This window comes from Somniosus microcephalus, chromosome 14, assembly GCF_052327205.1.
Source record: "Somniosus microcephalus isolate GS21.2 chromosome 14, FLI_Smic_1.0, whole genome shotgun sequence".
NCBI lineage: Eukaryota > Metazoa > Chordata > Chondrichthyes > Squaliformes > Somniosidae > Somniosus > Somniosus microcephalus.
In genome coordinates this window covers 28,758,543-28,786,435 of record NC_141000.1, presented here as the reverse complement: position 1 = coordinate 28,786,435, position 27,893 = coordinate 28,758,543, and the positions used below count along the sequence as shown (strand labels likewise).

Genomic DNA, 27,893 nt, shown 5'->3' with positions numbered 1-27,893 from the left:
CTTAAAAAATACACAAACATGAAAAACATTTTTTTAAATTACATATTTAAAATTAATTAAAATGCCATTTAATTAAATATTTTAAACAAAATTTTAATTTTTTGAAAAAATGTTTTAACGTGACTAAAAATAAACTTACCTTATTGGACATGCTTTTTAATGTATAAATGAGTGATAAAATTTTATTTTTCTATTTTTTAAAACACTTATGCGTAAGAATTTCATGGGCATTCAGCAGGCGGAAGTTGGAAAAATAGTGCAACTCTCCACCCACAGAGGCCCATCTCCCGGGGATGCAGAGGATCTGTCAAGAAGACAGATCGCAAGTTCCGGGTTTTAGCGCATGCGCTTCGCATGCCTAAACCCGGAACTTGCGCGGCCCCTACGGGCGCCTGTGTACCTCATACGCACCCATAGGGGTTGCAAAATACGGCCCAATATCTGGTGCACACTTACTTTCAGTACTTTATAGATTACCACGTTCCCCTTTGACAAACTTCTAATAACATTCCTAATTATTGAAATATGAAGGAAAAATTGGGACTTTTTGTAGTTGATGAACTTAACTCCATAACTTGCAAGGTTACAGATGAACAGTTGATTCCAGAGGCCTGTATTTTTCAACAATAAAAGAACCTTTGCTTAGCTTTGAAACATAAATTTAGATTGTTACATGCTCCTAAAAAAGAGAGGTAGTCAGATATGTTCTTCGCATCAATATTATGTTCATGAATGTCTATTTGATCCACATTGGTCAGGTGAACTACAGCAACTAATTATGTGGCATTACAGTACCTTAAAATCGGTTCTCAATTTGACTTAATCAACAATTATTTAAACAGATTAAAGAAACTTTAATAGACAAATGATTTTTTACATTTTGAAGGTAGATTAATGTATTCAAACAAGTCAACAAATTCAAACTGTGTATTCGGTTAAACATTACTGATGTGCTAAATTAAAAACGTTGCATCTATTGCTATTCAAGGAATTTAGCATTATACACAAGATTATACAAAGAAGACATACTGAGCATCATTGAATAGATTTGCAAAGATCACATCAATCATCAATTCTTCACTAGTTGCTATCACATTAAGTGAGTTGGACTGCTCTGGCTGTCAGTGTACCACATCACAACTATCAACAAAACAAAGAATCAAAATGGGAGGGGAAGAAAACTCCACCTTGACAAACTCATCACACTTTATAAAAAGTAGTGGACTTGTGGGACAATTCCAATAATCATTAAGGATGTTTAAACAGTAGCTAAAGCAATTAAATATTTTCTTTGATGTGCAACAGAAGTCCAGTAAGGGAGGCACAAAGTGCCTCATAAAAAGGTTTAAAAAAATCAAAAACTTATAAGAAATTGTAATAGTAATAGTACAATCAGAACCTTTGCTACCCCAACAGGACTGTACAAGTTGAGTGACCAGATCCAACAGTGAACCAGTTCCCTTTGTGGTGCCCTCTAAATGGGGTCAAACTACAAACCTTGAATATGTAGTCATAACACGCTCAGTCTTTCAAGTTAGCAGGCCTGCTAGAGATCCAGGTGCAGCACGAACATTTAACATAATACATAAAAGGAAATGACAATATAAAGGCTTTCTGTTTAAAATTTAAACCAATAAAACCCACTAAAGCAACCTCCACCAATCCAAAAATGTTGAAATGAACGTTTTCGGATCCATGACTAAGCCTTGTGATTTTAGGATTAAAGCAATAAATAACCACCCAAAAGATTACTTCCAAAAGGATAATTAAAGTTAAAACAATGTAGAAAGATCAGCAATGGCATGCTGCTGTTCCCTTGGGGTCTAGCCAAGACGGTACTCCAACACTTGCCACTTGGCACAGGGAGCACTTCATCTTCTCCATGTACTGACGTGCACCATCCACACAGACTGCACCCGCTGTTGCTTGCATCACATACAGACAGCTCAACAAAGTTTTATGGGGGGGGAGCAGGGGGGAGAGAGAACACTCAGGATTCAGCTAATGATACACATCAACTCCTTTTATCATTATGCATCGTGTGGAAAAAAAAGTTTTAAGCAAAAAAAAACTTGCATTTATAGAACGTCTTTCACACCCTAAAGATTCCCAAAATGTTTCACACCCAATACATTAGTTTTGACGTATAGTCACTGTTATGTGGGCAAACACTGCAACTAATTTGTGTGCAGCAAATGAATCTCTCGTTGGGGGTGTTGCTTGAGGGATTAATCTTGGCCTGCACACAATGAAAACTCTTTGAAAAAGTGCCATGGGTTTTTTCTGTCCACCTGACCAGATAACAGGTCCTCACTTTAAAGCCTCATCCAAAAGACGGCACCTCTCCCTCAGTACTGCACTGAAGTGTCAAGCCTGGATTATATGCTCAAATTATGGAATGCGGCTTGAATTTACAAACTTCTCTACCCCAGAGGGCTGTGGAGGCTCAGTTGTTGAGTATATTCAAGACAGAGATCGATAGATTTTTGAATATTAAGGGAATCAAGGGATATGGGGATAGTTCAGGAAAGTGGCAATGAGGTAGAAGATCAGCCATGATCTTATTGAATGGCGGAACAGGCTCGAAGGGCCAAATGGTCTACTCCTGCTCCTATTTCTTATGTTCTTATGTTCTGACTCAGAGGGGAGAACATTATTACTGAGCCAAGTTGATGCATGTCTCAGTGGTAGTTTATCATTTACTCAAGTATTACGTTTGTAGAAGATGCACAATTACTACAATCAGATCTAGATGCGCTGGGAGATTGGACCCGTGACTGGCAAATTATGTTTAAATTAGAAAAGTGCATTGTTATGCATGCGGGCCTAGATTACGGCCTCAAGTTTTTGGAGCGGGACATCCTTCTGACTCAGGCGCAAGTGCTACGAATGAGCCACGGCTGACATAAAATATTCCATGGCACTATTTCGAAGAGCAGGGGAGTTTTTTCCTGGTGTCCTGACCAATATTTATAGAGTCATAGAGTTATCCCTCAACCAACACCACCAAAACAGATTATCTGGTCGTTATCACATTGCTGTTTGTGGGAGCTTGCTGTGCCCAAATTGGCTGCCACTATTTCCTACCTTACAACAGTGACTACACTTCAAAAGTACTCCATTGGCTGTAAAGCACTTTGGGATGCCCTGAGGTTGTGAAAAACGATGTATAAATGCAAATTCTTAACATTTGACAATAACTGTACAACTTTCTCTGAAAACACCTAATATTTTGTATTATCAATAAAAAGAGAAAATATTGCTTGTGGATGGAAAATAATTGAACCTTTTAACCTACTGAAAAAGCTAAATATGAACTGGATGTCAAATAAAAAATTAAATATTTTTGATGGAATTCTGCAAACCTTTCTAAAACACAAAACTTCAAAAGGATCCATTTCCCTTTTGGATGAATTGAGAGCGATATTATTTATTTTGATTTTTTCACTGCCTTGATTTTCTTTTGGTGCATTCCCTTGAGGCCTAGCCAAGACTGCCACAGCAGCAGCCCCGGTACAACCACCCAGACTGTATTAAAGAAAGCCAAATAGACCCAGAGATAAAGCCAGTTGCTGGTGTTCAAGTTGCGGCTCCCAATGAGCCAGTCGGGGCAGAAGGTCATCCAGCCGCCATAGAGCTCACAAACACACAGCGTAATCTGCACAAAGTGCCTGAAATCGGAGAACAGGATGCAACGTGTTATTGGCCAAACCGCTGACAAACAAAAAGAAACATACTGCGGATACTGGAAATCTGAAATGGAAACAGGAAATGCTCAGCAGGTCATGCAGCATCTATGGAGAGCGAGAGTTAACATTTCAGGTCGATGATGCTCAGAGATGAACAGCTTTTAAGCAAGTGTAGGGCCAGGGAAAATAGGGGTGGGGAAAGAACAATTGCAAAGGTCTGTGATCTCCAGCCTGTCACACAGACCCCTCCCTTTTTCTTTTCCTGCCTCCTTTTCCATGGCTCTGAATTTGCTTAAAATCTGTTACATCTCCAACGTTTTCCAGTTCTGATGAAGGGTCATCGACCTGAAACGTTTACTCTGTTTCTCTCCCCACAGATGCTGCTCGACCTGTTGACTGTTTCCAGCATTTTCTGATTGCCAACTTATCCATCAACCTTAAAAAAAATGACTTTTCAGAAAGTGGCATTTCTAGTTTGCCGTCATTTTTCAGCCAGCACCAGGCGAAAACAGAAATGTTGCTCAATGTTCCAAAACAGTTAAACCTACAGACATCCAGTATCTATTGAGCGGAAAATCATTTAGTGAGACTGATGTCAGACTTTGGTACTTGACCATTTAGGTCTCTTACAGATTAATTTTTCAACACATTTTCTTTTAGAAGAATAATCGCACGGACAGCACGTCACAGCATCTGCTGATACTTTCCTTGATAATCCACATGGAGGGTATCAGCTAGAAATTCAGTGTTTTCATTCCAATGTACAGTTTGTGAGTCACAATTTGTTTTGTGTAGTAACTGGCAGAGTGGCATGTAGCCAGAGACAACTGTTATCGAGAATGACAAAAATGCTCTTTCTCTTTTGGTTGTTGAAAGACTTGGCATCTGCTCTCATGGAGTGTTGTTCTGCCATCAGTCATTCACCAACAGATTCTTCTCAGGTAGACGTTCATTTATATAATTTGCACTAAGGACAGAGGTATGGATGCTGCAATTCCTCTCAGTGTTCCTGGGAGTCAGGGTGGAGAGGTAGGGAATGTGGAGAATCAGTCAGAGCTCTCCCATTGGCTCAGTTGGTAAGTACACTTCTCAGTGGGGTACTGAGCCATACAGATCAGGACAGTCCAGGTTCGATCCCTGGTCAGTGCTGAATTCACTGACCTCAGTAGGGCGGTGATAGGGGCCGATGCAATCGGCTTTGGTGTTCAACACTCTTGTTCACTACCCAATGAGCTCTGCTGAAAACTGCACGTGGATGTTGTCTCACACGATTCCCCCACCCCACGGTCGAACGGCCTTCCAACATTTGCAGTCTAGAAGAGCAGTTAAGTGGGCAAAGAATCAGAGAGGCCAGCACCCTCAGAACCATGGCCCAGAATAAGTCAATACTTTCACAGAAGGAGTGATAAAGGGAAGAGGACTGAAATAAAAACAATCTGTGGGAGATCTAGGGATAAAGTACTTTACACTGGATTCCTCCCCAATGGAATGTTTCCTTCTGATACTAATGTACAGTGCAGATAGAAGCAAATTAATGCAGATTTTGCTGTATTATTCCATCGAGCTTTTTACAGCTTGGAAATTTCTCAATGAACAATATTCCAATCTTCTTACCTGTAGTATTTATCTTTCACAATGGCATATATGAGAACCAGTGCTAAAAACCCATCCAGCACCACAGTCAGGATTTCTAATGATACAATAGTGGGATCTGAATAAAGCCATCTCGCATCTGCTTTCCCATACTCTTGCCCTGGAAACATGTAGACATTAAACTAAGGAAGTGGAATCCACCCCATGGAATTATATTTGCATAGATCTGTGCATGCACAAACACATTCAGTATTAGTGAAATACAACAAGACTTATTACTGGATAGAGACAATGGTTTAATATATTAGTGGGAAACACATAAGCTGCACAATATACATTTAGGAATAATTATATCCAGCTTAATTAATCCATGAGATGACAAACACCAAAGTATTTATTGCCCATCCCCAGTTGCCCTGAGGGCATTAAGAGTCAACCATGTAGTGTGGGACAGGAGTCATGTTTCGAGCAGACGAGTTGGGGGTAGCACGGGCCACAGTTTGTGTTCTGTAAATATGATACTTGGGTAAAGCCAAGTAAAAATGGACTACCTTTGGTGTATTCTTCAAGCAAATTGGAAAATCAAGTCCTGAAAATTGAAGTTAGGTGTTGAAACCCAACAATGGGCAAGAGAATGAAAGCAGGGGCAACAACACAAACTAAGCACGACTACTTATAGTGCATCCAGGTTTCAGTGATACTGTGCCACAGGCACCTGCATCCCAGAACACGTTCATTTTTAAAGTCCTCTCTCCGCAGCACGCCCCCCTACCCGCCCCACCCCCCTTCCCAATTTGACAGTGAACATATGCTATACGGAGGGCAAGCAAATGAGGTAGAATCCAATTCCCTACACTGAATAAAAACATTTTCGTACCAAGGCGCTCATGAACCTTATTTGCATTAATAATTGTATTGACACAGCAGTAACACAATCTCGCTCGAAACACACTATGTTTTATTATGCACGAACAGTTGTCTCACTCTGCTTTACACCACTCTGAAGCCCAACATTAAATGTGGGGATAAACAGTGGCAAGTGAAACTAGCTTTAGCAGCATCGATCTACCCTCCTCTCATTCAGAGCATCAAATGGCCATCGTTTCTCAGAGACCTGGATTAAGGATAGCTACAGTAGCTGAATACAGAACCAGCTGACCGCAGCATTGGATTGAGACTGTTGAGTTGTTGCTTTCTGGAACTATTCCACAGTTAATTTAGCTTTGTGAAACTAACTTTCCTCTACTTTGTGGTGATATCACATGAAACCATGAACTGATACATAAAACGTCCAAGTATTCATAGAATCATAGTATGATGCAGCACAGAAGGCTGCCATTTGACCCATCGTGCCTGTGCCAGCTCTCTGGTAGAGCTATCTAATTAATCCCACTCTTTCCCAATAACCCTGTATTATTTTTCCTTCAAGCACTTACTCAATTCCCTTTTGAATGTTACTATTGAATCTGTTTCCACCACCCTTTCAGGCAATGCAGTCCAGATCACAGCAACTTGCTGTGTAAAAATAAGTTTCCTCATGTCGCCTATCACTTTAAATTAAGTATGATACAAAGCTAGGTGGGACAGTAAGCTGCGAGGAGAACACAAAGAGTCTGCAAAGGGATATAGATAGTTAAGGAAGTGGTATCAGGGCACTTAGAAAATCATAACATGATTAGGCACAGTCAACATTGTTGTATCCATGTGTTAATGGAGACACGGAATGCAGGAGTTGGTTTAACGGGTGTTTACTGAACAAAGTCTGGAGGTGAACTAAAAGATACAAGACACTATACAGGCTTATATAGCCCGAGTGGCCACAACCGGCATTACAGTACACAGGGGCTCTTAAAGGCACATACAAAATTCCTCCCCTTTTAGACAACCAGTACATAACATTTTAAGTAATCATTAATTAACATGTTTACAAGAACAATAATCTACACATTTGCTGCAGTTAATCAATTATAAGTCAGTCTCTCTGGAGGCTTCCTGACTCGGTCCGGATAATGCCTCGGTGGTGTAGTAGTTTTCGGTGGTGTAGTAGGTTCTTTTGGCAAGGTCGATTCGGCTTGAATGCCAGTGTCGGGTTCATCTGGTTCCAGTATCACCGGATCGGAGGTAGATACTATGGGTATCTCTGCTTCATCATTAGGCGTATAGAGTTGTGGTGTAGGTTGTCCCTTTTCGGATGACTCGATGATCTGGTCAGCATGGCGCCTTATTATGCTTTCTCCAATGTCCACGGTATACATCAGCGGTCCTAGTCGTGTGCAAATAGTTTCAGGCTGCCATTTCTCGGTACGGTAGTCCCAGGCCAAAACTTGTTGACCTATCTGGAAGGTTCTAGTTGGCCTTTCATTCATGCCTTGAAATTGCTGGTTCTCTACGTCCCTTCTGATGTTTGGCTTGATCAAATCCAGCTGGCATCTTAGTCTTCTGTTGAAAAACATCATGACGGGAGTTTGGTTTGTAACCACGTGTTGCATTCCTGTATGCAAACAAGAAGTTATCTACCTTATGCTGTAGATTTATGTCTTCATTACCCATGGCCTTCTTGAAGGTCTGGACAAACCTTTCAGCCAATCCATTGGTGGCGGGATGGTATGGGGCGGACGTGTAGTGCTTAACCCCATTGTTTTTTTAAGAACTTCCTGAATTCTTCGGACACAAATTGCGGTCCATTATCAGAACAGATCTGTTCCGGCAGCCCATTCCTGGCAAATATGGTCCTTCATAATGTGATGTTTTTTTCCGTGGTGGTGGAGGACATCTTTATTACCTCCAGCCACTTGGAGTGTGCATCAACCGCGATTAAGAACATTGAGTCCATAAATGGACCAGCAAAGTCGATGTGTACCCTTTGCCATGGAGATGAGGGCCACTCCCATGGATGTAGAGGGGCTTGTGGTGGGGCGTTTTGGACCTTCGGGCATCCTAGACAGCCCTTGATCATTTCTTCGATGTCTCCATCGATACCTGGCCACCACACAAACGCTCTGGCTAGGTTCTTCATTTTCACTCCACCCAGATGCCCCTCGTGAAGCTCCTTTAGCACTTTATCCTGGAGTTTGGGTGGAATCACCACTCTGGATCCACACATCAAGGTTCCTCGGCACACTGACAGCTGTTCTCTTCTTTGCGAGAATGCTGGCAACAGTGGTTCGCCATGTGCTGGCCATCCCTTCACCGTTAAATCGTAGACTCGTGAGAGAGTCGGGTCATTTCTCATTTCCTTTTCAATGGTAGAATTTGTTACTGGTAGACATTCCACTATGGTTGAGTGGAACATCTCCACTGGGTCCACTGTAGGTGCCTCTTCTACCGTTGGCAACGGTAGATGCGATAAACCGTCAGCATTTCCATGCTGTTTTGATCCTTTGTATTCTATGTCATATTGGTGTGCCCCTAGGAAAAGGGACCACCTCTGTAGCCTTCGCGCTGTCATAATGGGAACGCCCTTTTTAGGGTTGAATATGGAGACGAGGGGTTGATGGTCAGTCAACAAGGTAAATTTTTGTCCGTGTAGGTAATGGTTGAATTTCTTCACTCCCCATACCAGGCTGAGTGCTTCCGTGTCGATCTGGGCATAGTTACGCTCAGCTGAGTTCAATGAGCGTGACGCAAAAGCTATCGGCCGCTCCGAGCCATCAGGGAATCTATGCGATAATACCGCTCCTACGCCGTAAGGGGATGCATCGCACACCAGTCTGATTGGCAGTGATGGGTTGTAATGAGCCAAAACTTCCTTGGACGTGATCAAGCCTTTGCATTTATGGAAGGCACGTTTACAGTCTTCGCTACATTTCCAATTTACTCCTGTTTGTAGCAGTTCGTTAAGAGGGTGCAGAACAGTTGACAAGTTCGGTAAAAATTTTGACAGTAATTTATCTATCCCAGGAACGACCTTAATTGAGAGACATTTTCAGGTGCTGGGGCTGTTATGACCGCTTCAGTTTTTTCAGGTGACTTATGCAACCCTTCTTCGTTAATTATGTGGCCACAATATATTTGTTTCTGGAAAAATTCGCACTTGGGGCGATTTGCTCGTAGGCCCCGTTCTCTCAGTCTAGTGAGCACCTGCTCCAAATTGGCAAGGTGCTCGTTGTCGTTTTCTCCTGTTACAAGGATGTCGTCTAGGTAGCATGGAGTCCCCGGAATCCCTTGCAGGACTTGCTCCATAGCTCTTTGCCAGATAGCTGGAGCTGATGCTACTCCGAAAACCAGTCGATTGTACTGGTACAGGCCTTTGTGTGTGTTTATCGTGAGATACTTTTTAGAGGCCTCCTCAACCTCCATCTGTAGATATGCCTGTGCCAAGTCAATTTTGGTGAAACGTTTCCCTCCGGATAGCGAGGCGAAAATATCTTCTATCCTCGGAAGAGGATACTGTACCGTGTGAAGGACCGGGTTTACAGTCACCTTGAAGTCCCCACAGATGCGAATTTTTCTCTGTTCTACAGATTTATCATTATTCAACGTTTTCTTCATGACCGGGACGATGGGTGTTGCCCACTCGCTCCAATCTATCTTGGATAACACGCCTGCCTTTTCCAAATTCTCCAGCTCTGCCTCGACTGCTGGACGAATTGCGTATGGCACCGGCCTTGCCTTAAAAAAACTTGGGAATTGCCGCATCTTCCACTTTTATTGAGGTGGTGACGCCTTTCAAGGTTCCTAGTTCCTGTTGAAACACTCCCTTGGCGTTGGCCAAGATGTCTTTTAATCGTTCAGGTATGACATCATCATTTTTTTTCTTACTGGTCACCGTCAGTGCCTGAATGGAGTGCCAGTCTAAACGTATCTTCCTGATCCATTCACGTCCCAACAGCGGTGGACCACCATCTTGCAGAACGTATAAATACAACTTCTGTGTTTCCTTGCTGTTGTATACAACAGGCACCCTTATTTTCCCTCTGGGGTATACTTTCTGCCCCGTATATGTTTTCAAGATAATGGATGTGTCTTTCAAAGGTATATGCGGAAATAGCCGCTCGTAATCCTGTCGACTTACGACGGTCAGAGCTGATCCTGTATCTAGCTCCATTTTAACTGGGGACCCCGCTATTGTGAGGGTAACCCAAATGGTCTGGTAATCTTCTTTAGCAATTACATTATGTAATTTGAGACAGCTTAGTCTCTTGTTTCCGGAGTCGCTATCGCTCTTCTGGTCTTCGGAGCTACTGTCCGTCATCATTTGTACCTTTCTGTACTTTTCCTTATTGATTTTTTTTTCTGTCAGTGGATTTTTTGTTTCCAGATCGGCATACACGTGCAATGTGTCCCATCTTTCCGCATTGCCTGCATGCTTTGTCCTTGAACCAGCAGTCCCTCTGGTCATGGGTGGATCTGCCGCAGCGATAACATCTCTCGAAACCCTGTATCATTTCATGGGTGCCGAAGTCCTGTGGCTTTTGCTGTATCTCTGCAGCTCCTCTTGCTGCTGCTTCGTATGATACAGCCACACTGAAAGCTTTGTCCAGTGTTAAATCTTTCTCAGAAAGTAGCCTTTTCTGTGTTCCTTCACTTAGGAGACCGCAGACGAATTTGTCTCGAAGAGAATCTGCCAGTCCTGCCCCGAATTGGCAGTGCTTTGACAGCTTTCGTAATTCGGTGAGGTAATCAGCGTTACTTTCATTCTTGTGCTGATTCCTCCTGAAGAATTTGAATCATTCCGCTATCAGCAGCGGTGTTGGGTTTAAGTGCTCCTGTAGGGTATCAACAATCTCTTTAAAATTCTTGTCCATCGGTTTGGCTGGAGTGATTAAGTTTCGTAACAGCCCGTATGTCCTTGCGCCCATTAGATTTAGAAGTACCGATGCCTTTTTATCATCCTCTATTTCATTCGCTGTGCAATATACCTCCACTCTTTCCACATATGTGGTCCAACCCTCTACATCACTATTGAAAGCAGTAATATTGCCAGTCTTAGGCATCCTGAAAAAAAATGGCGCCTCCCGCGCTTTCCTTTCTTCCCGGCCGAGAAAAAATGGCGCCTCCTCCGCTTTCCCGTTGCTGTTCTCCGCGGTTTTTATTTATACAGATATTTTTAATAGTTGGAGACTCGTTCCCGCCGGACTCTCTGGGACTTTTCCCTCCCTCTGCTTGGTCCGAACGCTGACCTGCTTTGCAGCGCTGGCCGTCTCCCCAGTGCTCCACCCTCCGTCTCGGTTTGCCTCCGCCTTCGCTGCTCGGCCCCGCTGCAGAGCCAGCCGATCGAGCCCCAGCCCGCCGCCCAGGAAGGATTATTGCAGTACCAGCCTGGCTAGCTGGTGAAACCACAGTTTTTTCTTTTTTTTTTCTTCGACCTTCGTCTGAGGAATCGATCTCCTTGAGGTGCTGCCGAATTGCAGGTAAGTCCATTTCCAATTCGTCGCCACTGTTGTATCCGTGTGTTAATGGAGACACGGAATGCAGGAGTTGGTTTAACAGGTGTTTACTGAACAAAGTCTGGAGGTGAACTAAAAGATACAAGACACTATACAGGCTTATATAGCCCGAGTGGCCACTACCGGCATTACAGTACACAGGGGCTCTTAAAGGCACATACACCACAAACATGGTTTTATGAAAGGGAAATCGTGTTTGACAAAATTATTAGAGTTTTTTGAGGATGTAACTAGCAGGGTAGATAAAGGGGAACTGGTGGATGTAGTATATTTGGATTTCCAAAAGGCATTCGATAAGGTGCCACATAAAAGGTTATTACACAAGATTAGGGCTCATGGGGTTGGGGGTAATAGATTAGCATGGATAGAGGATTGGTTAACGGACAGAAAACAGAGAGTAGGGATAAACGGATCTTTTTCAGGTTGGCAGGCTGTAACTAGTGGGGTGCCACAAGGATCAGTATCGGGGCCTCAGCTATTTACAATCTATATTAATGACCTAGATGAAGGGACTGAGTGTAATGTATCCAAGTTTGCTGATGATACAAAGCGAGGTGGGACAGTAAGCTGCGAAGAGAACACAAGGAGTCTGCAAAGGGATATAGATAGACTAAGTGAGTGGACAGTAAGGTGGCAGATGGAGTATAATGTAGGGAAATGTGAGTAAGAAGAATAGAAAACTGAATATTTTTTAAATGGTGAGAAACTTTCAAATGTTGGTGTTCTCGTGCAAGAAACACAGAAAGCTAGCATGCAGGTACAGCAAGCAATAAGGAAGGCAAATGGCATGTTGGCCTTTATTGCAAGGGGGTTGGAGTATAAGAGTACAATTGTACAGGGCCTTGGTGAGACCACACCTGGAGTACTGTGCACAGTTTTGGTCTCCTTATCTAAGAAAGGATATGCTTGCCTTGGAGGCGGTGCAACAAAGGTTCACTAGATTGATTCCTGGGATGAGAGGGCTGTCCTATGATGGCAGATTGTGTAGAATGGGCCTATACTCTCTGGAGTTCAGAAGAATGAGAGGTGATCTCATTGAAACATAAAAGATTCTGAAGGGGATTGACAGGGTAGATGCCGAGAGGTTGTTTCCCCTGGCTGGAGTGTCTAGAGCTAGGGGGCATAGTCTCAGGATAAGGGGTCGGCCATTTAAGACCGAGATGAGGAGGAATTTCTTCACTCAGAGGGTTGTGAATCTTTGGAATTCTCTGCCCCAGAGGGCTGTGGATGCTGAGTCTTTGAGTATATTCAAGGCTGAGATAGATAAATTTTTGGACTCCAGGGGAATCAAGGGATATGGAGATCAGGCGGGAAAGTGGAGTTGAGGTCGATGATCAGCCATGATCTTATTGAATGGCGGAGCAGGCTCGAGGGGCCGTATGGCCTACTCCTGCTCTTATTTCTTTTGTTCTTATGTTCTTAAATCTGTGTCCCCTGGTTACCGACCCAGCTGCCACTGGAAACAGTTTCTCCTTATTTACTCTATCAAAACAATTCATTATTCTGAACACCTATATCAAATCTCCTCTTAATCTTCTCTGCTCCAAGGAGAACAACCCCAACTTCTCTAGTTTCTCCACATAACTGAAGTCCCTCATCCCTGGTACTATTCTCGTAAGTCTCCTCTGCATCCTCTCCAAGACCTTGACATCCTTCCTAAAGTGCGGTGCCCAGAATTGAACACAATACTCAGTGTTTTATAAAGGTTTAGCATAACTTCCTTGCTTTTGTACTCTATTCCTCTAATAATAAAGCCAAGGGTCCCATATGCTTTTTTAACAGCCTTCTCAACTTGTCCTGCCACCTTCAAAGATTTGTGTACATACACCCCCCAGGTCTCTCTGTTCCTGCACCCCCTTTTAATATTGTACCATTTAGTTTATATTACCTCGCCTCATTCTTCCTACCAAAATGCATCACTTCACACTTCTCTGCGTTAAATTTCATCTGCCATGTGTCTGCCCTTTTCACCATTTTTCTATGTCCTTCTGAAGTCTGTTGCTATCCTCCTCATTGTTTCCTCATCTGAGTTTCGTGTCATCTGCAGACTTTGAAATTATTCCTGTATACCCAAGTCCAGGTCATTAATATATATCAAAAAGAGCAGCGATCCTAATACCAACCCCTGGGGAACACCACTATAGACCTCCCTCCAGTCTGAAAAACAACCGTTCACCACTACTCTTTGCATTCTGTCCCTTAGCCAATTTTGTATCCATGCTGCCACTGTCCCTTTAATCCCATGGGTTTTAATTTTGCTAACAAGTCTAAGATGTAGCACTTTGTCAAAAATCTTTTAAAAGACCATGGCCTAGAAATTCAGTTTTGCCAGTTTTGGGGCGCTAACGTTAGCGCCCGCCCGACTTTAGCGCCCGCCCCAAAGTTGCGCCCCCTTCGCTGAAATTCAGTCGCTTCGCCCTAAGAGGTTGCTGGAGCGCTAAAAGAGGCGTTACACGACTATCTTTAGGCGCTAAGCCGGCGGTGCAGAGGGATAGCGCCGAGGCGGGGCGCAGCGCGGGTGCGGTCATGTTTTGATTGACAGCAGACCCCGTGGCGCCGGCCAGCTCTTAAAGGGGGAAGGGACGATTTGGTCTGCTGCCACGCCCTGCACACTGCAGCTTTCAAACTAGGCCTCAACACTGCTGCTGAGCCCAAGGAGCCATGGCAACGCATGAGAAGGCCCGTGAGCGTGCCCTGCGCTTCTCAAGAGCGTGATCTGGATATCATGCTGACAGCATTGGAGAAGAGGCGCAGGATCTTGTTCCCAGACACTGGCAGGAATCCCACCCACCGCGTCTACACCAAAGCCTGGAGGGAGATCGCCACCAGGGTGTCGTCCTACGGCGATGCCCCCAGGGAGAAGGTGCAATGTCGGAAGAAATACAATGACCTGACCAGGATTGTCAGGGTGAGTACCCTTTCCACTCTCCTCCTCATTCTTGCATGTACACCTGACATGATGGGCAAAGGGACCTGAAAGGCCTAATGGGCAGCCCTCAGCCAGCAGCTTTGGGACAGTCATGAGCATCAATTGCACATTCTGCACTTTACACACTGGCCAAGCTATTCCACCATGGGAGGCAGTGCACACTAGATCAGGGCTACACTCTGGCCAAGCTATTCCACCATGGGAGGCAGTGCACACTACGTCACGGCTACACACCGTACTTAGAGCCCGTCCTTTCTCTTGCAGGCTAAAGTTGCGAATAATCGCAAGCGCCGCGACATCACCGGGGGAGGCCGCCCCAAGTTCCAGAAGCTCACTCCCCTGGAGGAGCGCGTGAGTGGCCTCATGGGAGGCCGGGTGATTGTGCCCAGAGCGTGCGGAGAAGCCGACCCTCCGCTGCCCGGCAATGGTAAGGACCTCGCCTTTTGGCCCTCTCTCGTCGCACTTGCGCATCCGAGCTACCTCCTTTGCCACTGTGCCACCAATGCGCTGAATGCCACCAGTCATGACTCCCTCGCTGACGCCCTCTCCTCACTCTGAAGCTACTCTTGTGCCTTCCTGCTTTCAGCTGGTGACGAAGAGCTCCCTGAAGCTGCCAGTGACAGCCCCTCCGAACAGGAGGAGGAGGAGGAGCAACCCGGACCATCAGGGGAGGACTCAGGTCCCGCAGCAGAGGGCGAAGTGTTGGACACGTCTTCCCTGGACGAGAGCCTGGAGCAACTTTCGGAGGGGAGTGCAGCTGCTGGGACCAGTGGCGTCCAGCCACCCAGGAGGGCTGCGGGTGGGCCGCGGCCTTCCCCCCAGAGGGGGGGGGGGAAGGATCGGAGGGGAGTGCAGTTGCTGCGGACATTCGGCGCCAGCAACGTGGCAAGGGTCGCCTAGCTCGGACCCCTGCTCCCCAGCGGGAGAGTCCCGCCTCCAGTCCGGCCACCTTCACCTCGGAGGAGGCGCGCCAGCTGGACAAAATGGCCGAGGATTTGGACCGCCGCCACACAGAGCTCATGCAGGTGGTGGGACGGATGCCTGAGGCCATCGAGTCGCTGGCGACCAGTGTGCGGGAGTTTGGGGCATCAAATGCCGAGAGTGGCCGGATGATGATGGAGGTAGTGGAATGGATGCCTCCGGCGATGGAGTCGCTGGCTGATGCCGTCAAGTCAGTGGCGGATGTGATCACAGAATCACAGAAACCCCACAGTGCAGATAGAGGCCATTTCGGCCCATCGAGCCTGCCCGACACATATCCCACCCGATCCCCGTAACCCCTACACCAACACATATCCCACCCTATCCTTGTAACCCCACGTATTTAATCCCCCTAACACTAAGGGTCAATTTATCATAGCCAATCAACCTAACCCGCACATCTTTGGACTGTGGGAGGAAACCGGAGCACCCGGAGAAAACCCACGCAAACACGGGGAGAATGTGCAAACTCCACACAGACAGTCGCCCCAGGCCGGATTCGAACCCGGGTCTCTGGCGCTGTGAGTCAACAGTGCTAACCACTATGCCACCGTGATGCGGGCGCAGACCAGGGCAACAGGGGCACTCACTGCTGCCACACGCGCTGCCTCAGCCAGGCATCGCCAGGACACCCGCCGCGCTGCAGCAGCACAGCGATCCGCCCTTCGGCTGATTGGTGCGGATCCTGCAGTGCGGGCCCGGGCGAGTGCCAGCGTGCGACATCACCAGCCAGCGCCTCCAATACGCCAGCTTGCCCACATTGCGCCATCCGTCGCCGCCACTCCCCCAGTGGAGCGTCAACGGCAAGCGGCTGGAGCTGATGGTGGGCAGGCACATGTGCGCCAATCAACAGCCGGCCCCTCGAGGCCCAAAGCCCGTCCCCCAAGGCCATCTGGCGGAAGGACATCTGACCCTCAGGCGCCTTCCCCCAGCCTCGCAGCAGCCACTGGGCAGAGCTTGCGGAGGAGCAGCAGGCCGGGCAGGGGCGCCAAAAGGCTGGACAAGGTCTCGCCCTCGCGGGCCACTAAGTAGAGGGTGTGGCCAGCTTTCATTTTATATGGCGGTGGACATCTTTATTTTGGCCATGGTTGTTTTGTTTATGGGTATGTTTTTTGCGTTAAGGCCGAGGTTGAGGCCTGGTTTGTTCAAATGTGGAGTTACTCCTCCCCAGGTTGTGGGAGTGAGTCGTTTGTTGCAATTTTTGTGGGGGCCGTTGATTGTTTTTGGGATTCATGTGGGAAGGGGTTTCATTTTTGTCAAAATTTTTTTAATCTTTATTCAGACAGTGTCCATGGTTGTTCTTGTTAGTCTTTGTTGCCTTCGCCGGCTGAGGGCTTGCGGAGCGGCTGCATTCATCTTCCTTCTTGGCCACAAGGCATTCCCTGAAAGGGGGCTTAGAAGTTACGTTCAATAAGCTGGCGACGGACGGCCCTTGGACCTTGTCGCTCCCTCCTGGGAACGTACTCCTCCTCCTCCTGAGGTGGTGGTCCAACGTCAGGTGGCAGTGCCTGAATCCTGCGGAGAGCCAGGTTGTGTAGCATGCAGCAAACTACGACAAATTGGGAGACCCGGTGTGGCGAATACTGCAGAGATCCGCCGGAACGATCAAGGCAGCGGAACCGCTGCTTGAGGACCCCAATAGTTTGCTCGATGATGTTTCTGCTCGTTTGATGGCTGTCGTTGTATGCCTCTTCAGCAGCGGTCCTGGGCGCGCGGAGTGGGGTCATGGGCCAGGTACACAAAGGATAGCCTTTGTCCCCGAGTAGCCATCCTCTTGGGGGAGGCTGTGCCTCGAACATGTCATGCACAGTACTCTGCCGCAGGATAAAGGCATCGTGGCAGCTGCCTGGAAAGCGGGCATTGACAGCCAGGATGCGCTGCTTGTGGTCACACACCAGCTGCACATTGAGAGAATGGTAGCCCTTCCGGTTGCGATACTGCTCGCCATGCTCCAGAGGTGCCCGCAAAGCCACATGCGTACAGTCAATGGCGCCCTGCACCAAGGGGAAGGCCGCGAGTCTTGCAAATCCCACTGCACGCTGATGCTGGCTCTCCAGGGCCATGGGGAAGGAGATGAATTGGCGTCTCCTTCTGAAAAGGGCATCGGTCACCTGGCGGATGCAGCGATGCACGCCGAACTGGGATATGTTAGCTATGTCCCCAGCAGCGGATTGGAAGGAGCCGGTGGCATAGAAGTTCAATGCCACCGTCACCTTCACTTCCACCGACAGAGACGTCCTGCACCGGAGCTTTGGACGCAGATCTCTGCGAAGCAGGTGGCAGATCTCTGCAACCACCTCCTTTCGGAATCTCAGCCTTCTTACACATCGCGCGCCACTCATGGTGAGGTAGGAGCGCTGCTGGCGGTATACCCTGACTGGGTAAGGCCTATGTTGCCGACACCTGTTGCCCCCTCTGCCTCTAGCCAGGGCTGCCCCTCTGACCCCGCGTCTGCGAGCCCTACGCACATGGCGCTGAAACTCCGCGTTGGCACCCCATGCAACCCCCATCAAATGCTGGCAAACAGTCAAATTTCCAACAGGGCACTTGCAGCGCTTTGGCCCGAGTCCAAAAATACCTGAGCTATTGCTGCGCGAAACCAGTTAGCTCTCCTCCTTGTTGTGTGTCCAGAAATCCGTTGCACAAGAGTGTTTGCTGCAAAATGGCTGCCCTTTATACTGCAGGGTACGTGCCCTTTAATTTGCGCTCCCCGGGGCCCGCGTCAGCTGTGTTGCGTTCCATTTTACAAACGCTCTGGCCGCCAGCCGCACAATGGGGCGGTCCGACTGAAGTTTGGAATCGGGGCGCGCAAAGGGCGTTGCACGAGGATGTGACGTCATTTTCTGCGCGCGCAGCCGGGCGGGCGCTAAACTTTGCGCCGGCGCTAAGGGTCAACTTAATTTGGGGCGAGGCACTAACTGCGCTGCGCCCGGGCGCTACACGCATAGCGCCCAAAATTCACTTCTCTTAAGGCGCTAACTGCTGGCGCAACCAACTGAATTTCTAGGCCCATATACACAATATCAACCACACTACCCTCATCAACCCTCTTCGTTACTTCATCAAAGAACTCCAAGTTAGTCAACATGATTTGTCTTTACCAAATCCATGCTGACTTTCATTTATTAGCCCATATATATCCAAGTGACAATTAATTTTGTCTTGGATTATTGTCTCAAAGTTTCTACACTACTGACGTTAGGCTGACTGGCCTGTAGTTGCCAGGTTTATCCCTCTCCCCTTTTTTTAAAACAGGGGTGTAACATTTGCTATGCTCCAGTCCTCTGGCACCACCCCCACATCCAAAGCGGATTGGAAGATTGTGGCCAGAGCCTCTGCAATTTCCACCCTTACCTCCCTCAGTGACCTAGGATGCATCCCATCCAGACGGGGTGACTTTCCCACTTTGAGGACTGCCAAGCTCTTAATCTATTTTTATCCTATCCTATATCACTACTACCTCCTCCTTTTATTGCTATATTGGCAGCATCCTCTTCTCTAGTGAAGACAGATGCAAAGCTATGCCCTCTGTCTCCACAGGAACGTCAGGTCCTTAATCGGTCCCACCCTTCCTTTGACTGTCCTTTCACTATTTATGTGTGTATAAAAGATTTTTGGGCTTCCCTTTATGTTAGTCACTAATCTCTTCTCATACTCTCTCTTTGCCCCTCATTCCTTTTTTTAGATCTCCTCTGTACTTTCTATATTCAGCTTGTTTCTGTACTGTAGTATGAACCTTCCAATTGTCATTAGCCTCATTTTTCTGTCTCATTTTAACCTATACATCTTTAGTCATCCTTTGCTCGTCATGGGGATGAGTCTATTCTGTACCTGAACCATCTCCTTTCTGAAGGCTTCTCATTATTCAATTACTGTTTTTCCTACTCATTTTTGATTCCAATCCACCTTGGCCAGGTCCCTTTTCAACTCACTGAAGTTGGCCCTCCTCCAGTTAAGTATTTTTTACGCTTGATGTGACCAAGCTTTGGGTCATCTGCCCTGATATCTCTTCTGTGGCTCGGTGTCAAATTTTGTTTGATAACGTTCCTGGGAAGCACCTTGGGATGTTTTACTACATTAAAGGCGCTATATAAATACAAGTTGTTGTTGTTGATTGTACCTTGTCTTTTTCCAGAACTATTCTAAACCTGATGATATTATTATCCATATTAAATGTAAACAACTCACCCAAGGCGCTTCACAGGAGCGTTATCAAACAAAATTTGACACCGAGCCACTAAAGGAGATATTAGGACAGCTTACCAAAAGCTTGCACAAAGAGGTAGGTTATAAGGAGCATCTTAAAAGGAGGAGAGAGGCAGAGAGGTTTAGGGAGGTAATTCCAGAACTTAGGGCCTAGGCAGCTGAAGGCACGGCCCCCCCAATGGTGGAGGGATTAAAATCGGGGATGCACAAGAGGCCCGAATTGGAGGAGCGCAGAGATCGAAGGCTTGTAAGGCTGGAGGAGATTATAGAGATAGGGAGGGGCAAGGCCATGGAGGGATTTGAAAACAAAGATGAGAATTTTAAAATTGAGGTATTGCTGGACCGGGAGCCAATGTAGGTCAGCGAGCACAGGGGTGATGGGTGAACAGGACTTGGTGCAAGTTAGGATACGGGCAGCAGAGTTTTGGATGAGCTCATGTTTATGTAGGGTGGAAGATGGGAGGCTAACCATCAGAGCATTGGAATAGTCAAGTCTAGAGGCAACCAAGCCACGGAGGAGGGTTTCAGCAGCAGGTGAGCTGAGGCAGGGACAGAGTCGTGCGATGTTACGGAGATGGAAATAGGCGGTCTTAGTGATGTCACGGATATGTGGTCGGAAGCTCATCTCGAGGTCAAATTCGACACCAAGGTTGCGAACAGTCTGGTTCAGCCTCAGACAGTGGCCAGGGAGAGGGATGAAATCGGTGACTAGGGAATGGAGTTTGTGGTGGGGACCGAAGACAATGGCTTTGTTCTTCCCAATATTTAGTTGGTGGAAATTTCTGCTCATCCAGTACTGGAGCAATCTGACAAATCAGAGACCATGGAGGGGTCGAGAGAGGTAGTGATGATGTCATGTGTGTCGTCAGCTTACATGTGGAAAGTGACGCTGTGTTTTCGGATGTTGTCGAGAGGCAGCATGTAGATGAGAAATAGGAGGGGGACAAAGATAGATTCTTGGGGGACTCCAGAGGTAATGGTGTGGGAGTGGGAAGAGAAGCATTGCAGGTGATTCTCTGGCTACGACTGGATAGATAAGAATGGAACCAGGTGCGGGCAGTTCCACCCAGCTGGACAACAGAGAAGAGGCGTTGGAGGAGGATGGTGTGGTCAACCGTGTCAAAGGCTGCAGACCGGTCAGTTAACGGTTAGATTATCCTGGACTGGAGGATGAGACCAAGCTCGTGATGAGCAGTAATTACCAAAGTTGTGTGTCAGATTTATCAAAGTATTAAGAACTTACATAGGAAAGCAAGAATATTATCAGATTGTGCCACAGTTCCCACCAAGGACATGTAAACAAATGGGCCTTCCTGCAAGACAAAAACAACATTCCTTTTATCTGTTTGCATGAGCAGTTTTAGACCTGTCATTACATTTGGCGTTGTGGCATGTGACTCTGTCCTGCTCAAGAGGTGGGATAGCTAGAATCCAACCTTTGATAAGGCCTTGAATATCTTCCACTAGTTCCTGGAAGTAGTGTCAGAATCATTTATCTTGGACCTGACAATTATACTAGCACCTCTGTCAACTGATAATTGCGAAACATACTTCTCTAACATGTTGTTTACTTAAAATCTTCTTCATCTACCAAAGCATTTAAGACCTCATTCCTTAGCCCCACATTCAAATACACCAAACCATTATAACCATACTGAGTTACCAATGGAAACAGAAGTTGAAAATAATTTACTGTAAATACAGAAAAATAAAAGACTTAAACAGATAAAAACCACAACATAGTACCAAAACATAAATTAACAATTTGCTATAATTATGATGCGATATAACCCTAAAGAGGAGTCGGACATCCCTTTATTAATTATCTAATTAAAAGCTTTTGAGTCAGTTTATTCGCCACTCGTATTGTATGACCATTCCAAATGCTACTGTCACACTAGCAATCCTATTAGTCAATGGTGATTCTGTGACTGTTCGGAGTGTCACTTTCTAGCAAGCTCATTGGTGTTGGTAAGCATGTGACATCCTTTTGCTTACAAATGTTCTAAGGTCTACCATGTGGCAGCCATTATTGTGCACTGGCCTGCTTTTGGGAGGCTTTTTCACAGCTTTAGTTGGTGTTCAATGCAGAGACCACTTAATTTAATTTCTATTTGACATATATTATTAACCTAACTTATTTTAAATTAGTTGATTATTAATTTCACTTTTAATCCTGTGGGTTTGAATTTATTCACAACCCATATATTTTTAATATATTGTGGCGGAGCCACTAAGGGACTCCGATCAATTGTATATAATTTCCTTTAATAATATGTTAGCTACAGCCTGAGTCTGTATCTTTGTTTTCACTGTTTACATGTACAGAGCGCGATCACTTTAATAGCGTGGGTAAACGCGATGCCGTCACGCCGTTCATCACGTGATCCCCCACCGGCGGAAAAAACGTGATGATGTCATGACGTCAGCCACGGGACCGCCCAAGCAGTCCTCGTGGAGCCTCCGAACTGACTAGACCAATATTCGATGTTCTCCTGTAGTTATCCATTAAACTCTGTTAGTTTTCATTAAACCTCGTTTATTTGATCGCCTGAGTGGACCTCAGTCTTTTGGATAGGAATTAGACATTCCTACAATATTTTGTAAAAAATTGCCATCAGGCAGTATTTCCACATGTTTCCTTGCGATTCAGTAAAACACAAAACCAAATATATAAAATAATGTAGCGATGTCTTAAATGCAGAACAGTTTGGGTGCATCCCAAACTAAGATTGCAGTTATACTGCTGCTTTCACATTGATGCAAAGTGTTATTGAGTGCACATCAACATGAAAGTGGAAGTATAACTCAGGTACCAGATCCTGATCTGATGTCCGAGTGTACTACGACCAAGCCGAGCAAGGCCCCCTCCAGGAGCCATTTGAGTTTACACTGGCTGAAGTATAACTCCAGCCGGGAGCACAGTCGGATTTTTAAAACTGTCCAGGTAGTCCATTGAGGACAAGAAGCACAGATGTTCCTGCCTGTGGGTTACTAATATTAAAAATGAATTGCCTCAGGAATGCAACTTTACACGTGTGGGGAGCTCCATTGTGGCTGATCTTACTGCGACCCAAGTGTGATGCACAGCTAACAGTATAACTGAAGTCTGCTGACTGCATATCACACTCCACAGAATTAGGCTGCAATTATATTGTAGCTACCAGTTTGGTGTGACCGCACCCGAACATCCTTATGCTTTCCATTTCAGTTGGTATTAATAGTTTTAAGCAACAATTAATTATCAAATGTTGGGGAAAGTAACTGAACCCAAAAGTGTAAAGGCATCATTTTAAAATACACCACTGAAATCTACCTAGCTCAGGACGTCCAAAATACAGCCCTCGAAGCCTTGAAACCTGACCCTTCAAAATGCAGGCAGCTCAGCCCTATTACTGCTTAGTTATTATTTCCTTGTTTGTCCAGCTTGAATTTTGTGGTCCCTCCATAAACTTAAGCTCATTCAAATCTCTGCTGCTCATATCCTAACTTGCACCAAGTCCCATTCAGCGTTCTGTGCTCACCGACCTACATTGGCTCCCAGTCCACCAATGCCTCAATTTTAAAGTTCTCATCCTCATGTTCAATCTCCTCCCTATCTCTGCATTCTCCTCCAGCCCTACAACCCTGCAGGAACTCTGCATTCCTCCAACTCTGGCCTCTTGTGTATCCCTGACTTCTTTCACCCTACCATTGGCAGCTGTGCCTTCAGCCGTCTAGGTCCTAAGCTCTGGAATTTCCTCTCTAAATCTCTCCACCTCTCTTTCCACCTTTAAGATGCTCCTTAAAACCTACCTCTTTGACCAAGCTGTTGGTCACCTGTCCTAACGTCTCCTTCTTTGGCTCGGTGTCAAATTTTGTCTGATTATGCCCCTGTGAAGTGCCTTGGCTCAGTGGGTAGCACTCTTGCCTCCGAGTCAGAAGGTTGTGGGCTCAAGTCCCACTCCAGAGACTTGAGCACAAAAATCTAGACTGGCACTCCAGTGCAGTGCTGAGGGAGTGCTGCACTGTCGGAGGTGCCCTCTTTCGGATGAGATGTTAAACCGAGGCCCCGTCTGCTCTCTCAGGTGGACGTAAAAGATCCCATGGCACTGTTTCGAAGAAGAGCAGGGGAGTTATCCCCGGTGTCCTGGCCAATATTTATCCCTCAATCAACATAACAAAAACAGATGATTTGGTCATTATCACATTGCTGTTTCTGGGAGCTTGCTGTGCGCAAATTGGCTGCTGTGTTTCTTACATTACAACAGTGACTACACTTCAAAATTCTTCATTGGCTGTAAAGCGCTTTGGGACGTCCTGAGGTAGTGAAAGGCGCTATAGAAATGCAAGTCTTTCTTTTTTTCTTTCTTGGGCCGATGCTATATAAATGCAAGTTGTTGTTGTAATCTTGGCAAGGACCAATCATAGCACGGTAACCCTAATGGTGGATTAATCCTAACTCAGAACGCAGAGATCTGTTAGCAACATCGACCTGCGATGGACGTAAATCAACAGGAAGTGGATTTAAACATTGGCCCCAGAAGCTCCACTGAACACCTACGTGGCTCACAAAGGCAAAGAACTTGGACAGCCTGATCTAGCTGGAACACTGCAGGTTACTGATGAGAATTCAGCTTCTCCAGAGGGCTCAATACCTCCTCCCAGCTACTTCACGATTGAAAACCAAACCAGTCACCATTTAATGTTCCCCATTAGGGTCACCAACTCTGGTTGGATGTATTCCTGGAGGCTTCATCACATGACCTCCCGCCTCTAATTGCCCCGCCCAATCAAATAGCCATTTAGCTCCCCCCCTGCACCAATATTTTTATAACTAACAAAAATGAGGGGAAAAACATTTTTATTGTAATTCCTATGATTTTTCTCCTGGGGTTACGCTCAGCAGTGTCCAGGAGAAAAATCTTTAATCCCTAGAGACTCCAGGAAGGTTGGCAACCTCTATTTCACATACAAAGAAAACAATTAAGCTGCAAACCGACATCCAATTACTTCTAATGGTTTGAGCATTAAGGTTCCAGAAAATTAGAATCTCCTGCAAGGCTGGCGATAGGTTTTTGGTTCTTAGAGCTCTTGGCGCAGTTGGTAGCGCTCTAAGCCCTGAGTTAGGAGGTCATGGGTTCAAGCCCCACTCCAGGCCTTGGGCACATAACCTAGGCTGACATTTCAGTGTAGGACTGAGGGCATGCTGCACTGTCAGAGGTGTTGTCTCACAGATGAGATGTTAAACCAGGGCAGGTTTCATAGATTCATAGAAGATAGGAGCAGGAGTAGGCCAGTCGGCCCCTCGAGCCTGCTCCGCCATTCAATGAGATCATGGCTGATCATCCAATTTCAGTACCCTGTCCCTGCCTTCTCCCCATATCCCTTGATCCCTTTAGTCTCAAGAAATATATCCAACTCTTTCTTGAATATATTTAATGAACTGGCCTCCACCGCCCTCTGTGGCAGAGAATTCCACAGGTTCACCACTCTCTGGGTGAAGAAATTCCTCCTCATTTCAGTCCTAAATGGCTTACCCCTTATCCTTAGACTATGACCCCTGGTTCTGGACTCCCCGGCCATCAGAAACATCCTTCCTGCATCTAGTCTGTCCAGACCTGCCAGAATTTTATAGGTTTCGATGAGATCCCCTCTCAATCTTCTAAACTCCAGTGAGTATAAGCCCAATCGACACAATCTCTCCTCATACGTCATTCCTGCCATCCCAGGTATCAGCCTGGTGAATCTTCGCTGCACTCCTTCCATGGCAAGAACGTCCTTCCTCAGGTAAGGTGACCAAAACTGCACACAATACTCAAGGTGCGGTCTCACCAAGGCCCTGTACAACTGTAGCAAGACATCCTTGTTCCTGTACTCGAACCCTCTTGCTACGAAGGCCAACATACCATTTGCCTTCTTAACCGCCTGCTGCACCTGCATGCTTACCTTCAGCGACTGGTGCACAATAACACCCAGGTCTCTTTGCACTTCCCCTTCTCTCAATCTATTGCCATTCAAATAATAATCTGCCTTCCTGTTTTTGCCACCAAAGTGGATAACCTCACATTTATCCACATTATAGTGCATTTGCCATGTTTCTGCCCAATCACCCAACCTGTCCAAAGCGTACTGGAGTTTCACGACATCCTCCTCACAGCTTACCCTCCCACCCAGCTTTGTGTCGTCTGCAAATTTGGAGATATTACATCCAATTCCCTCGTCCAGATCATTAATATATGTTGTGAACAGCTGGGGTCCGAGGACCGATCCTTGCGGTACCCCACTAGTCACTGCCTGCCACTCGGAAAACGACCCGTTTATTCCAACTCTTTGCTTTCTGTCCGCCAACCAGTTCTCTATCCAAGTCAATACCTTGCCCCCAATCCCATGTGCCTTAATTTTGCACGCTAATCTCTTATGTGGGACCTTATCAAAAGCCTTCTGAAAGTCCAAATACACCACATCCACTGGTTCTCCCTTATCTACTTTACCAGTTACATCCTCAAAAAATTTCAGATTAGTGAAGCATGATTTACCTTTTGTAAATCCATGTTGACTTTGTCCGATCCTGTCACTGCTTTCCAAGTGCTCTGCTATTACATCTTTTATAATGGACTCTAGCATTTTCCCCACTACCGATGTCAGGCTTACCGGTCTATAATTCCCCGCTTTTTCTCTACCACCTTTTTTGAATAGTGGGGTAACATTAGCTACTCTCCAATCCATGGGTACCGTTCCAGAGTCTATAGAGTTCTGGAAGATGACCAGCAATGGTTCTAAGCAATCCCAAGGCACTATTTGAAAAGCAGGGGAGTCCTAGCCAACATTTAATCCTCAACCAAGACCTAAAAACAATCCAAGCAATCAATGATCTAAGGGCACAATGTCCACAGAGTTCTCCCAATCTCCGCCATAACTTTGGCAAGGGCAGTGTAAACAGATGTGTTTAGCTATTTACATGGTTTCTTGTGGGGATCTGCTGATCTCCTGCCAGAGAAGCCCAGCACAAATTCCAGCCATCAGCAGTGGCACTCTCACCCGAGACAGAAGGTTGTGGGTTCAAACCTCACTCCAGATACTTGAGCACATAATCTAGGCTGACACTCCCAGTGCAGTGCTGAGGGAGTGCTGCACTGTCAGCAGTGCCATTTTTTGGATGAGACATTAAACCAAGGCCCCATCTAGCCTCTTGGGTGAGCATAAAAGATCCCAAGTAGAACGGGGTGTTCTCCTAGTGTCCTGGACAATATTTATCCCTTAACCAATATCACTAAAAACAGATGATCTGGTTATTATCACATTGCTGTTTGTGGGAGCTTGCTGTGAGCAAATTGGCTGCCACTTACATTACAACAGTGACTACACTTCAAAAGTACGTCATTGTCTGTAAAGCATTTTGGGACCTATTGAGGCCAGAGATTAAGAGAACCCTGTGGACATTCTGCCTTGAGATCAATGATTGCTTGGACTGTTTTTAGATATTGGTTGAGGATTAAATGCAGGTTCTTTCTTTCTGAATAGGGTCACAGTTCGGTGGAATTTGTGTCTTTCTCGCAAACTGCTGATATATATTTCGATATAAATGTTTAAAAATATCCCAGTAGCAATTACCTTCAAGGCTCCGTTTAATGCAACAAAATGGCTCTGTGGCCGCCTCGTAACCAGCAACTTACCAGGGTCAAGTGCACGATGGGGTCATAGAAGAGCCAGCCCAGGACCGCCCGGTCCAGCGGCGAGCGGCGCTGCCCGAAGCGCAACGACAACGCCCAAGCCAGCGGCACCTGAGCGGCGCAGAGCAGCAGCGAACACAGCGCTCCCCGGCTCAACAGCTGCTCCTCGCCCATTCCTGCGCCTCTACTCGCTTGGTGCACACACGCCCCAGCGGCCAGCCTATCGCTCCCGGCACTCGCATCCAGCTCCCCCAACGACTGACACCCCAGGGCGGGACCAGCGGAGTCGGCTCCAAATATCACTGAGCTCTTCCTCCCTTCCTGCCATCTTTCAAACCTGGCCAGAAACAGTGGATGCAATCACCATCAGTATGATTTAAAAAAAAATTCATTCACGTGATGTGGGCTCCGCTGTTTGAGCCCAAGATTGTTTTTTTCCCCCCTATTGCAACAG

At 46.3% G+C, this 27,893-nt stretch overlaps 2 protein-coding genes across 3 annotated transcripts in view; both read right to left on the bottom strand.

Moving 5' to 3' along the window:
- rcbtb1 (regulator of chromosome condensation (RCC1) and BTB (POZ) domain containing protein 1) overlaps positions 1-27,893 on the bottom strand; it is a 96,105-nt gene that overhangs the window by 68,027 nt on the left and 185 nt on the right. The window contains exon 1 of one of the 2 annotated variants that reach the window (XM_086006414.1): positions 27,443-27,535. The exons of the other annotated variant lie outside the window; for it this stretch is intronic. The gene's annotated coding sequence lies outside the window, so the exon portion shown is untranslated. Of the gene's footprint in view, positions 1-27,442; positions 27,536-27,893 lie in introns of those variants that run through there. 2 annotated transcript variants of the gene reach the window in all.
- On the bottom strand, positions 831-27,795 carry ebpl (EBP like). Its single transcript, XM_086006421.1, has 4 exons — positions 27,443-27,795; positions 21,031-21,100; positions 5,304-5,442; positions 831-3,671 (listed from the first exon to the last, which is right to left on the bottom strand). The coding sequence occupies exons 1-4, from the start codon at positions 27,611-27,613 to the stop codon at positions 3,431-3,433; spliced, it is 621 nt and encodes a 206-aa protein (XP_085862547.1). The 5' UTR covers positions 27,614-27,795; the 3' UTR covers positions 831-3,430.

Excerpts from the sequence above, each read along its gene's own strand:
- ebpl (XM_086006421.1), bottom strand. The coding sequence starts at position 27,613 with ATGGGCGAGGAGCAGCTGTTGAGCCGGGGAGCGCTGTGTTCGCTGCTG. Across the intron at positions 21,101-27,442 it reads CCATCGTGCACTTGACCCTG|GAAGGCCCATTTGTTTACAT; the intron begins GTAAGTTGCTGG and ends TTTGTCTTGCAG. Across the intron at positions 5,443-21,030 it reads TAATATTCTTGCTTTCCTAT|GGCAAGAGTATGGGAAAGCA; the intron begins GTAAGTTCTTAA and ends ACATGTTTCCAG.